Source organism: Thyridium curvatum, assembly GCF_004353045.1.
Source record: "Thyridium curvatum strain D216 chromosome Unknown NODE_16_length_530760_cov_82.129700, whole genome shotgun sequence".
In the NCBI taxonomy this organism is placed as follows: Eukaryota; Fungi; Ascomycota; class Sordariomycetes; order Thyridiales; family Thyridiaceae; genus Thyridium; species Thyridium curvatum.
The window spans coordinates 307,838-321,568 of NW_022156771.1; the positions used below are offsets into that span (position 1 = coordinate 307,838).

Below are 13,731 nucleotides of genomic sequence, written 5' to 3' on the forward strand. Positions count from 1 at the left end.
TCTGTCTTCCGAATCCGGGTCCTACGAGATTGCACTGGGGCCACGTTCCCCCATGTCATCCGATACAGAGAGAACCTGGAGATATGGCCCTTTATTGAAGCATATTGAATAGTCTAGATCACATCCATCATCACATTGCCTACTCACGAGCTAAGGACCGCACGGGAGCCGAGACAAACACATGCCACCGCTTCGGCTGTCACCACCACCAGCCTTGCTCTGGCACCAAGCATGAGGTGCGATGGCGGGACAAAAGCCGCAGTGGACAAGATCGAGGCCGTGGCTCCTCCGTCGTAGGTACGTGTGTGTGTTTGAGAAGTCCCGACAAGTGGTGCAGGCTGGAATGCAAAGACAAACGGCGTCGGGGCCACTAAGGTACGCAGCAAAGGCGCAACAGGCTGAGCCACCAGGATAAGAAGCTATTGGAACCAGGAGAACTAGTCGTGGACGCCAGCCATTGGTGGCCGCCAGATGACGCCGTGGCACACTCTCTGTGCATGCCGTGTCATGTCATTGATCTCACCTTAGATCGACCTCGAAGCTGCCATCGTAGCGTGAAGAGATACCAAGCGGAATCGCTATCATGGCCTTCAACTACTCCGTATATGGCACAGAGCTTGCCCTCCTCCCACAGGAAATCCGTACATCTGCTCCAACTAGGTACAGGTAGTTAGTACAAGTAGCTTCGGGTGACAAAAGAGTGCAGTCCCTCATGCAAGGTACAGGCATCCTCTCTTTCGCAGCACGGCCAGCGAATCACGGGGCGGGGATCGAGGTGAACCAGGTAAAGTAAACCTGCCCTCCACTTCTTGCGACATGTTTTAACCCAGGAAAATTTCCGAATACAACCGGCCAATTTGTGGCGTTCTGTCACATGGTGCACTCGCTGTAACCCCAACTGGACGATAGCTTCAAAACGTGCTCGCCGGGGTTTGTCTTGCTCTCGTACTCCCACTCTACAAGTAGTCAAGGGACCTGGCTGGACTGGGGAGCTCAAGGCTAATGTCCTAGTCTAATCGTCGACGCTTGGCTCGCATCTCATCTCTTATCAACCAAAGTTCGGCAACCCGGATCTTGACGATGATGAAGTCTGCGTTGCAGTGGAGGGTCGATTACAAGTAAAGCCATGCTCCAGGCCATGTAACGGTGCCAGCGCAAGCCAGAGGGACCAGAGGCATCCGATGAGTACCTACATCTCGCCCGTTATCACATCACCTGTCCCGGCGGAGTGGCGGAGAGGGAACAATCAGATCAGGTCTCGAGGGTCTTGCACCTTGGCAGGGCCACTCTCGTTTGCTATCAGCCATCCCTTGCCTGAAATCTAGCGGCACCGCTAACCAGCGGAGCCAGCGAGGTCTTGACCTTATCCAGCCAGAGGTGCAGGACCAGGCCCAGCCTCTTATTAGCGACAGGTCCGGGGTATGGGAGGTCCCGCAGCTAAAAAAGAGTCTTTTGCGGCTTTCAGGAACCGTTCGTCTAACTAGTACCTACCTACTGATCAGCCAATGATCTCCAGGGGCAGAGACCGAGCAACCGATCATGCTTTGACTTGGTGATGATCGCGAACCAAGCTTCTGGACTTGTGTGCTTTTGGTGCATGCTGCTGTTTCTTGACGCGGAAGCAAACACGGCAATCTCGAGTCCAGTGCGAGTGCATCTTGATCTACCATCTCCGCTTTACGTACTTCATACGAATTAGACACTGCCCCAAGCCGCCTGCATCTCAACAATGATCGACATGTCTCTCGGATGACACCCTGCGAGTTGCGTTTGCGGATGGCGGGGCATGATCCTTGGCGTATGTCCTTTTTCCCCCTCTTCCTGAAGCAAGCACGCAAGAGGAGAGGGAAAAAGCAAGTTTCCAAAACAGACCGACCTGTCAAACCCTTGAAATTGTTCCAGATTGCTTTTTTTTTTTGTGCCTCTGGTGCTATCGAACAGCTAATGTAAGCCACTCTCACGAACGCCTGCACGACGTCGTCCCAACATGACGCACACAAAGACTAGATAGGCCGAGTCTGTGCCCGGCGGCGTCTTGTGAATGGAATTCACGTCCGGTACGACTGCCGAGTTACTTGTGCGAGTAGAGCCGCCGCGTGAGAGGCTATCTTCGGCCCAATCGACATGTACCTAGCCCGCCGACTTGACCTGCACCGACCTTTTCTTCCCGTCGGCTCCGGCGTGTGTTGACTGCCACTGACTGAGGATCGCCAACGCACGCACGCACTTGGCAGCTTGGGAAATAATTAGCAACGGATTTCCTCCGTGCAGTGCAGATGTCGCACCTTCCCAAGGTAGTATTCTCCATAATGTACGTATGTATCGTACATGCAGCGAGGGATTCGGGAAGAAGGGGGGGGGATGGGATGGGAATGTACAGCGCTAGTCACGCAAACACTTTCGGGCGGGCGGTCGTTTTCCCTTTCTCGACCCCTTCCCCGTCCAGCCCGGGCAGAGTGATACGCTCCGCAACCGCCGGCCATCCTGCCGTCACTCTATTTTGTCGCCTGAATATGTCCGTGCGATGCAGAATCTCTCGGCTCACAAACACGGGCGCGACGGGGCACGCACGCCATGCCCTCGAGCAAGCGCCTGCTACCTCGACTAAAGAGCCAGCCGGCGCTTGTTGAGCAGTTAGGTATTCATGAGGCGATGAGCATTGTGTATCTACGATGACCGTGCCCGTTGTCTCCACATCGCCTTGCTCGGACGAGGAGACAAAAGGATCATCGAGATCTTAGCTTCATCCTCGAGACGGGAAGGAATCTACTTGTACAGCATGCATGCCCTGATTCGGTCTGTGCTTCCGTCTCTGCGAAACACACTACTGCTGGCTAGACTGCTGGGTTTCCGGATCTCTGTGTCGATCCCAGAAGGAGCAGAGCCTCTGGCCTGGCCTGTAGGAATGCCTGGATTTGTTGTTTCAAAGGGCTCTAGTCGAGCACGACCAACCAACAACTCCACCACACCATTCGAAAATCCGACGTTCACCGCTACTTTTACCTTTCCCACCCCGGAGGAAGAGGCCATCAATAATCAGAACGGCTGAGTGCCAATCCGACGACCCCTCTTCATTCTGCATCAGGTGGCCAGTCAAGGAAGGAAAAAGAAAAGAAACTAAAACTCCCAGGGTCTAGAAGGGAAGCCTGACCTGTCTCTTTCATCCCCGCCCCCTCTCATTGCGACCCTGTGTGCGCGTACCTGCGCGGCGGCCATACTGAATCGAGGACGTCGGATTTCAATAGTGCGCTTTGTACCTGCAGTGGTGTGGTGTGCTGATGTGGCCATTGCTGCAACCACTTACACGACGGGCCCCAGTCGCACACCCTGCTCCTTTGGCGCCCACCTCCGGACGAGTCCGGGGCGCGGGCCAATGAGGGCACGTCCCGCGAACCTCTTTTGCGCCGTGTGGTAATGCTTTTCCAAAGGGCATGAACTGGTCCAGGTCACCGAAAGTGTGTTGCAGCAAGAGACTCAGCTCGGGGTTTTCACTGATGCTGATAGGTGCAAAAGGGCGGCATGAACAGATCAGCAGAGCCCCGAGGGGATGATGCTGGATGATGACTTGCATGCTACTGTCGTTCGGCAGGGCGTGGCGGTGGTCGGCGTCCAATGCCCTTTCTTTCTATCATGCAAATCCCGGAGCATGGGAGTGGTGTGTGAGAAACTGCAGTCGCATAGCTCCTGAGACAGCTGAAAAAAGCAATCCAAAGATGCAACTTTACCAGCGAGCGACTGGCTGGTGGGAGGTGGGATAGAGCGGCAAGTCGATCCTGGGGAGGAAGGCCTGTGCAGTCAGTTCCTGTCGGGCGGTCTCTTCGGCTCGCTTGCAGAGGAGGGAGGGGACACGGCATGAACCGCGATACTTTTGACGTGCTGCAGCCCTGATCGTCATGCACGGCATGACAAGGCTCAGCCTGGTTCCCATCAACCTATCTCCGGGCTGGCGCTCGACGTCAGGCAAGGGCATAAGCCCCCCCAATATCTGCAGTTCGGTAAGGGAGTTGTCGGGCTTTGGAGCTTTTGCTCGATACGCGAGGGCGGGACCGAAGCATTGGACGAGATCACACGAAGGTGAAGTCTAATCACTACACTCGGTATCTGTGCGCGATGACTGCGGATCTTCGCGGCGAATCTGCTGCACGGATCCAACCAGGCTCGCCTCGTCCAAGAGATATTCGCTGTCGGTTTCTGAGCTCCCAATGTCCGCTGACCAATGTGCAGTCCAAGGTGATGTCTCTCAATATTCCAGACACCAGCTGTAGGAGCATCTTGATTGCCAAAGGACAGTGCATGACTGCCGCCAAGAAGCTGGCCGAGACTCCGGGCTTTGCGGCCCAATCTAGCGGGCTTCTCGACGGTGATTCGCCGTGTTCTTCAGTCGTTGCAGCAGCCGCCGACATGTCAGGGATTGAGGAAGCAGCCTCTCCCTATTTGCTATCGCCAGCTCTGCCTGTCTACTCCGTACCTTGGCATCGCTCTCTGAGAAACACAAGCCATGCCGGGCACTACACGGCCAACTGTGGACTGGCATCCATGTTTACAGGAGTAACACACATGACACGCCCATAACCCCGAATCGAGGTTTTCCGTCAACACCACAACTCATTAGTATATCCGCTAGTATACACCGTCCCCCCGCCCCTGACGAAACGTGCTAGTCCGCGGACCGGGCCTTTGCTAATCTCCCCCGCTCCGCGAATCATGATCCGTGAGAAAACGGCGCGGTCGGATGAGGTGTGTGTGTGTGTGTGTGACCTCGTTCTACATCTTCCGAGTCCGGTAGGTAGGTATGGTCCGCCTTTGTTGTTATCGTGTGATTTTGAGGCCAGCCGGTGTATCTTTCTCGCTCAAGTAGTCTTCACCTCTCTCTCTCTCTTTTTTTTTTTTCACAGGAACCCGCCCGCTATGCCGAGCAAGGTACCTAGTTATGCAATGTCCACCCGGGGTGGTGGTGGTGGTGATGGTTCGTCGTTGTATTACGTGGCCGCGAACTGCAGGCCTGCTGTCGGACTGTCGGGACCCAATCACGGCGCCGGGCAGGGATGGTGTATGTGATGCCTGTTTTAGGCAAGGGAGGGTCTCTTACATGAAGGCCCGCCCCGGGAACACGCATCGAGAGAGAGAGAGAGAGAGAGGTGTGGCCACGGCTTCGGTCGTACAGCAGCTGCCGGAGACCTGGTGACGGAGAGCCAAGGTTCAGGGATCCGCGATGGCCCTGCCAGGAAGGAAACAGGTGGGCGCACCACCTGCCACTCTCACGACCCGGAAGTGTGCTGCTGTTTGAGGAACCCTCTCCGGTCACGAGTCGGGGTTCTTGGCTCGATTTTGCGCGAGCGGCACGTCACGGCACGAGGAAGGGGAAAAAGGGAAACAGGATGCAAGATGCGGATCTGATGGTTGGCGGTGGGCGGGAAAAGGGGATAGATAGATCCCAGCATATCCCATGCTCGAGTTGCACCAGCCAGTTACACTTGGCGCGCCAGAAACTTGGAAACAGTCCATGGATGGGCAAAACCTAAATGGCTTCACTCTTTTTCCTTCTTCTTTGCCATCCCGCCCCGTGGGCACCCACATATCCCGTCGAGTTTAGGTAAGGTGTGGCCACCCACTCACCTGTCAGGGCCTCGCGCTGACGCACTCCAGCGTCTGGGCGGGCTGACATGCAGTTTGAGAATAGAGTGTGTGTGTGTAGTTACAGGCAATTAGATTTCCACGCGCGCCCTTCCGCGGGAGGAGGCCTGACTCGACGCGTCCGAGCGACAGCAATCTATTCGAGACCGGTCCGCCCGTCTCACGGGCCCTTCTTTTGTCTTTCGTTACCAGTCTTTTTGCACAGAGCGAGTGAGGGTCATCCCGTGTAATAAGCACGCTAGACTACAATTGCTTCAAACCCTTTCCCCTCCTTGGCACAAAAGCTCCCGACGATCACGGAATTGTCCGCACGTGTGTTTTGCAAAGTGGCTAGACTCTGATGAGACTCTTTGCTCCGAGGAGTGAGGTGTGGCACACGGGCACGACTCCTACACACGAGCCCCCCCCCTCTCGAAGGAACAATAAACAGGTTTGTTCAAGCCACATCTGTACTGAACGGTCACACATCCCCAGCGAAGGACCTCCTAGCCTTGACAGCTGTGCACTTCTCACGAAGTACTGCCTTCTTTTGGGCAAGTGTGTGCCTGCGTACTTTCCGCCCCCTACGATGCTACGGTCTGTTGGTCAGATACGATATTGAGTTCTCAAGACCAATGACTTGAGGGTGACTCAACCAAGGAGCTTCACTAGATAGGTACTGCTGAAAATACCAAGAGTAGAGAGACATCAAGGAAGGGACAGCTAATTGAAGTGGCACTGGTGCACGAAACGAAACTCGCCCCAGTAGATTTATCGAGGCAGAGCTGCAAAAGAGGTTGCCTCCCGGGTCTGCCACCTTCAACCACCACCCGGCCAACTGCCCGGAGGGGTCGAGACTCATCAACAATCCCGGAAATTGGTCTCAGCAAACCTTCGCATGGACCAGGACCACCTGGCGGCGTGTCTGCAAGACGACGCAAGGCACACACACACCCTTCTTGAGCCCACGGACGATTTTGGTGGGCAAAAGCGCTGCGTTATCCCCGAGGACAACGACGACAGACCGGGCCCCTCGGACGGACTTTGCGCCAGCCCTCGGTTCCTTCGGCACTCGTGGTGGCAGCCTGGGCTTCTGTCGTATTTCTTTTTTCGGCTGAGGGATCCGAATGCCGTACCTAGGCCGTTGAGTGAGATTTCGAGAATTGTCGTCCGGCATCATCCAATCTCTTGACGAACGTTGAGCCCTCTCGGAGATTTAACGTGGGGATGCGATGGTTAAGCGAGCGAAGATCATTTTGCCCTTTCTGAGGGAGTCTGAAGATGGGCTTCATTCCAAATCGTCAAAAAAAAGGAATGGCCAAGGGTAGGGGCTTCCTGTCAAAATTTGGCGAGATGGTCTATGCGATCCCTGGATATGGGGAAATTTGTTTTTTTTGTCTGTCCAACAGTCTGGTCTCTTCGATGCTACCGTGGTATGATGTGCGAAATACTGGCGACGACCCGTTCTCTTTCCCGAACGATTCCATAAATTCAGGGTTTCTCTCGAAGTGGGCGCGCCGAGGCTTGTCAAAACTACTCGTCGTCGTAGAATTGCAACATCGTGATCGTGACCTGAGGTGGCATCCCGGCAGTCGACCGCGAGATGACGAGCCTGACAAAATGACTGCGACGTGAAACAAGGTCACGCCTTGTCCAACGCCTTTCTCGACGCGGCGTCGAATCGCTGGGGAGATACTGGATCCGGCAAGTCTCTCTCAAAAGGGTTCTCGCAGCGGGCCGGGTTACATCACCACCGGAGTTTTGCTCAGGCCTCCCAACTTTTGGCCCTTCTGGAAGATCAGATCATACCGTGTTGTTGGCCTCCCTCCCGTCTCCCCCCAGCCCAGGTAATCTCGCCGCCCTCCTCCTCCCCATGAGCCGTCTGACCCCCACCGATGCACTCTCGTGTGTTGTGGCCTTTCCCCCCCGGTCCAACGCCGTTGCGACTCCCCCATATGGTAGACGCCACCAGCATCTTGGACAGGGCCGGGAAATTGGCTGCATGTGAAGTTGCGCCGTCGGTGCGCGGGAGGCCGGGGCCCGAAAATGCAGGTCATCTGTCACTTTGCCGGCCGCTGTTTCTTCTTTATCAAGACTGTACCGTGGTTCTGTCGTGATATATATGGGACGACGACAGTGGGGGGGGGGTTCCTTTCCGACTCTTGCTCGTGACCGAGAAGACGGGGGAACGAGGGAGACCAGAGTTGCTTCCGACGATCCTGGGTCGACGGTGGTCACACCAATCGAATCTTCAGTCTGTGAGCACATGGACAATAGGATAGGGGACGAAACTGGCTCTTATCCGTTGAGCTAATTTCACGAGACATTGGCTATTGCGACGTCTAGCTTCGGAAGGAAATCGTGAAGTGGTTCCTGGCCCTTGACAGTTCAAGACGACCAGATGTTCCGATAGATTTGGTGTGGAGATCGCAGGGCACTTTGGTGTAGCAACTCTATGGCCACTGTTAGCTGAAGAGCAACCGAGGCTGCTTGTATATCAACTTCGTTTCCCGGCGTCCAAGCACGTAGAAGCCTCCTGGCGCAGGCTTTGCCTTCGAAGGGCGTTGCAGAAAGCGGTAGGGTTAAAAAAAAAACAGTTCGTGTTGAGCCGTTCGTGTTATTGCAGGGAGCAATACATCTAGACTTGAACTCTTGAGCATCGGTCTCGTTAGAGACACTTTTGTAGTCCACATAAACTAATGGAACTCTTATGACATAACATTGCAGTCCGGTTTGAGAAGTCTCTTAACAGATAGCCATCTCGACGGAGACTGTGAATACACGTAGTCAAGCAGAGAACTGGTCATGATCTGCTATGCTAATGATTCAGATTCAACGTCCCTTTAGTCGAATTCCTTCTTCTTGAACTGGGTCGTACCACTACGTGAGCCCGAAGGCAGTACGTGTGACTAGAACCTCAGACGTCAAATAGCACACACATTCAAGCCGAACATACCTCAACTCCAACACTCGAAGGTCACAAGTCTTTGAAAGGGAAGCTCAACACCACGAGTAATGGGACCATGCACGCCGATGCTGGAACAGATTATTCGACCAGTGACCATATAAGTCCATTCAAAGAAACTATCTGTACAGAGGCTACCGACTCAAGGAGACTGGATGAAGCAAGAAATATCTCCAAACCCAGAAAACCCCAGAGAACACCAGGGGAAAAGAAAGCACCAGCGGAAAGAGAAATCCCGCAAGGTTCACCACAACTCTCTTCTTCCTCTCACTTGTCTTTCCCCCTTTTTTTTTCCATTTCTCTCTTCCTTCCTTCTCCGATCCAAAAACTCTCCCAAGCACTGGGCCAAGTCACTGTCATGACAGCACAATCACCCGACTGCCGACACCACCACTGCCGACCACGCCCACGCCGGCGCCGCACCAGACCAGCGCGACCAGGAAGCCCGCCAGGAACCCGCCGGCCGCGATGCCGAGCCCCACGGCCGCCGTCAGCGAGGCGCTGACCTCGCGCTCGATCCACCGCTGGCGCAGGCGCAGCGCCCCGATGCGCATGTAGAACAGCTCCGCGGCCTGCACGACGCCCGTCAGGCTGGGCTTGAGCTCCTCCGAGGGCCGCGCCGAGGGCTTCTTCTCGATACTAATTTTTGTTTTTGTGGGGTGTTGGCGGACGACGACGACCATGATATGGGAGATGGAAATTTTTTCATTTATTGACTGTTTTTTTCGGATTCGGACGGTCGTCCATGTCTCAGCCACGAGTCGTTCTCTTTCCATTACACACCACGCACGTGGAAAAGAAAAGGGAAGAAAGGTGAGATCTGGAAAAGGAGAGGAAGAGGAGAGAGAGAGAGAGACAAAAACTTACAGCAGCGTGAGCGACACGTCGCCCTGCAGGCGGGCCTTGAGCTCGAGCTCGACGTCGAGGTTGAGCCCCAGCTGCAGGCGGACGGGCTTGGTCTCGGCGAGGCGCGGCAGGATGGCCGGCTGGGTCAGGCCGCCGGCGGCGTTGCCGGCGGTGGCGGCGAGGGCCTTGCTGTTGCCGCGGCGGCGGTTGCGGCGGCGGCCGGTGCGGGAGTCGATGCTGCTCGACCCGAGGTCCGAGACCGAGTCGTCGAGCTGCCGGCGCAGGTCAGCAAGGATGTCGTCTTTGGACTGCGGCCCGGCGCCGACGACGGGCCGGGGCCCGGCGGGCAGGGTGGAGGAGGGCGGCGTCGTCACCTTTGGCATGGTCGGGTTCCCCTGGGTGGCCATCTCGTACGAGGGGGGCGGGAAGCTCAGGTAGGAGAGGGACTGGACGCGCGAGTGCGAGCGCTGGTCCACGTAGACGGGCGGCTTGGAGTGGCGGCGGGAGCGCTTGCGGACGGGGAAGGGGACGGGGAAGGGCGGGTCCTTCTTGGAGACGGAGGACTGCTGCTTCCTGTGGTGGAGGAGCTGGTGGAGGCCCGGGTAGTACGGCGGGGGTTCTACGGCCGGGGGGCTGTACTGGAGGAAGTTGACGTCGAGGACGGCGCTGCGGGCTGCGGCCGAGGACGAGAGGGCTGACGGTCCGGAGACGAGGAGGCCGAGCGGGTTCTTCTCGGGGTCGAGGGCGGGGCCGGTGTAGTACGGCGGGAGGGCGAGGTCGGCTGCGGAGGCTTCGGGCTGAGACTCTTCTTGGGCGACGGCAGGATCCGCGGTGCTTTCCCTAGACCGGCTGTTGGGAAAGCTGGGGAGGCAGGTACAAAGAAAAGCTCCAATGAATGATTGATCCACGCCGGCGCTGCTGGCGATGGTCCTTGGGGTGGTGGTCGGCGGTCAAAAAAAAAAGTAAATTACTGTATTTATACAAAGAGTCGAAGCGAAGTGCGGACTTGGACCGGCCAGTTGAGGGGGGGAGGAATAGGGACGAGGAAGATGGGATGAGATCTGAAGGAGCCTGCTGCTTGCTGAGAGAGAGAGAAAAAGATCCATTGAAAGCCGGAGCATTGAGGCGAATTATATACTTGCGTCGCCAGCCTTCATGTCGACCGTTTCGATACGTGCCCCACGACATTCAGACCCCCGGCATCGTCCGTTCAAGAGTCGCAGAGTCGCAGAGTCGCACATCTCGGCCATAAACCCGCAAAACCTCTTTCGCGTTCTCGAACGATATAGAGCAAGGGAGTCGTGCGTCACGTGCCGAAGCTCAAGGGTTGCCGGTGGTGAAGCTCTCCAAAACGGTTCGATTTTTGGAGTTTTGACACAGAGCCCAGACAACCCCCTCGTACGATCCGAGCCGACTGTGAAACCCGCCCTCGCATTGGGGATCTTCCCCAACCCCCGGGCACCCCAGATGGCGAATGGAATCCCAGGCCTCGTTTGCTCAACCGACATTCAATCTGCCCATTCCCCCCCCTCCTTCCAGGCTGAACCCTGAACTGACAATCCCAGCCCCATTTCTTGAGGCTCAATCAATCAAATCCCACAAGGCTGTGACAGCTGTCTGCCCACAGCGGCCAAGAGGCCCCGACGGTGCAGCCGCTTACCCCGTGGACCCATGATCGCCAAAACTCGTGCCTTTCGTCAGCCCTCGACCTTCTTCCAGCCCGCCTGTCCTGGTGCGCCTCAAACAGAAGCCCATTTTTTATCGTACCACGCTGAAAACACAACACGTGCGTTCGAGTGTTTGTGCGATTTATGCTGTCCGCTCCAACGGGCCCAACCGAAACACTTGACTTGTCGTGATAAGCTTTTCCTGGTGGTTAGCAAGATAGACCGCCATCCACCTGCATTGAATCGTCCTGGACCAGACTCCCTCGTCTTCCCCGCCCAGCCACGGCCGTGGCGTCGTTCGGCGCAACGGAAAGGACGGGGGAAGAGGTGTCAATGCGGTCCGTTTAAGCTCATCAAGTTAATGCCAGCCGGCATCTGGGGGGGTATGACTTTTGATATTATCCTGATAACCTCGTGAACAGATATGTATGTATACGCCTGAGCGCCAGCCCTCCCAGACATTAGTTCCCCCACCACGTCTATATGAGCGACTTGCCCTTGCTGCAATGAACGACGAAAAGAACGACTCATGAATCCCCCCAGCATTGGTATACTAGCCTCCGAGCTGAAACTCGTTTTTTCTTTCCCGAGGAAATTCGAAAATGCCCAGTCTGCACTGTTGGATGCAAGTCTCCAGGCAGACCGATGACGGAAAAACATCTATGCCATCACCGATTTCGACAAGAAAGTGTCCCAGGTATGCTCATTGCAACGTGAAAAAAAATAAAAAGGGGAAGAAAGAACAATGCAATTCGGAAACGTCCGTCATCGCCTCATGTGCTCAACAGATCCCGGACGCTCATGCCCCGGTTGGCAACGCCCGTACCACGACGGTCGTGGTTCAGCATCAACAGCGCGGCCGTCGCCTCCTGGTCCAGGTCGCGCTGGGGCAGCAGGGCAGGGCTCGTCAGTGTCGAGCCGGCCGCCGACGGAGGGCCCTGGGGCCCGTAGTAGTTGGGCTGCGGGCCGAACGCCGGCGAGGTCGTCGCCGAGATGCTGAAGCTGTAGTGGCGGTGGTCCGACGACGCCGACGAGTACGAGTCTTGCCTCTGGCGCGAGTCCTGGGCCAGGAGCGCGGGCGAGACGGAGGGCTGGTGCGACCGCGACGTCTGCCGGGTGGACGAGGGCGACGGGAGCACCGACCCGGTCATCTCGACGTCGGGCGAGTGGTCCGGCTGGAACTGCTGGTGCTGCTCGGGCATGAACGGCGAGGGCGCGGGCATGCCCATCTCGGTCGGCGTGGCGGCCTGCTGCTGGTGCTGGCTCTTGAGCTGAGTGATGCAATCCTCTAGATACCGAACGTATTCAATTGACGCCTTTTGTGAGAGCAATTCCGCATTAGTATAAAACAAACAAAAGCTTGGTCTGCAAAGAAAACCTTGCGAGTGTGACCCTACGAACCTGAAGGATGGCCAGCTTGTGCATCTCGCCCGTGCAGGCGGGGATCATGCCCTTCAGCACGGCGAACTCCTCGTTCATCTTCGACCTCCTCCTCCTCTCGATCAGGCTGTGCGCCGTCTTGCGCGCAATCTTCCGTCCCGCGGCGCTCGTCGCCGACGGCTGCTTCTTCTTGTTTGCTCCGTTCCCTGCTGCGGCGGCGGCCGAGTTCGTCGAGTTCTTGGAGCCGGCGGCTGACTTGGCGCCGCTGTGGTCGGGCTGGTCTTGGTCATCAGGCTGCTGTGCCGCCCGGGGCTTCATCTGGATGATCTTGCGAGAGCGCGTCGGGGGCGGCGGCAGGGCGAACGAGTCCTTGGCGGCGGCGCTCTGTGTCGTCGTGGACGACCTGCGGCGAGACTTGACGGTCTCGGCGGCTTGGAGGGGGTAAGGCGCCTTGGCACTACTCCTGTAAGACGTGGAAGGGGAGACGTCCGAGTCGTTGGCGCTCGGCCTTGGCGTCTCGGCCTCGTTGATGGCCGGAGGCGGCAGCTCGAAAGACATCTGGAGGTTCGCGAGCTGCTTGGAGCCGTCTTGGCCTGGCAGGTCGGTCGAGGACGCCGGCGTCGGGAGCGAGGTGCGCGGCATGATCGTGGGCGAGCGGCGTGCTGCGAATACGAAGGATGATCCAAAGTCCGAGAGACAGCAGAGTCCAGTTCCGACAGGTCGACAGTCAGACTGGACGATGGTCCAGTGCCCGGCGGGTGTGTCCAGAAAATCCCACGGGAGATATGAGGTAATATCAGGCGGGTGTGGGTGTGGCCACGAGGTGCGCCTCGTTCAAGTCCTCTCCCCTGGACCTGGGAACTTATATGTATCAGGGGCGTTGGAGCTGAGTCGCACTTGTTGCATTAGCCAGGCCGGAGCAGGCGGGGGTGCTCTTTGGTATCAACCTCTGCGACCGGGGCGGCGAGAGAGGACCTAGCCTAACAAGCAGTTTTTCTGCAATGATAGGGGAGTATCGCGGTGTCGACGCTGTAGAATAGAGAGAGAAAAGCTAGCAAGAAAACAGAAGAAGCGAAGGGCAGCTTCAAGAGAGAGAGAGAGAGATGGATGTCCACGAGTCACCGACTCACTTGGCGGGCGCATTTAGATCCAGACCGGCGGAAACAGAGCACGCACGCAATGGGCACGCAAGCAACACATAGCAGAGGGTGAGGGACGGGGAGCATTGGCAGAGCCGGGACAACAGACTAGAACGAGGGG

The 13,731-nt window shown here is 56.9% G+C and overlaps 1 protein-coding gene across 1 annotated transcript; it reads right to left on the minus strand.

The window, feature by feature from the left end:
• Positions 1-8,934: 8,934 nt before the first annotated feature.
• On the minus strand, positions 8,935-13,113 carry E0L32_003645 (uncharacterized protein; the record flags this gene model as incomplete). The annotated part of the gene is made up of 4 exons (XM_031137968.1): positions 8,935-9,217; positions 9,446-10,264; positions 11,918-12,379; positions 12,446-13,113. The coding sequence occupies 4 exons, from the start codon at positions 13,111-13,113 to the stop codon at positions 8,935-8,937; spliced, it is 2,232 nt and encodes a 743-aa protein (XP_030998415.1).
• Positions 13,114-13,731: the final 618 nt, after the last annotated feature.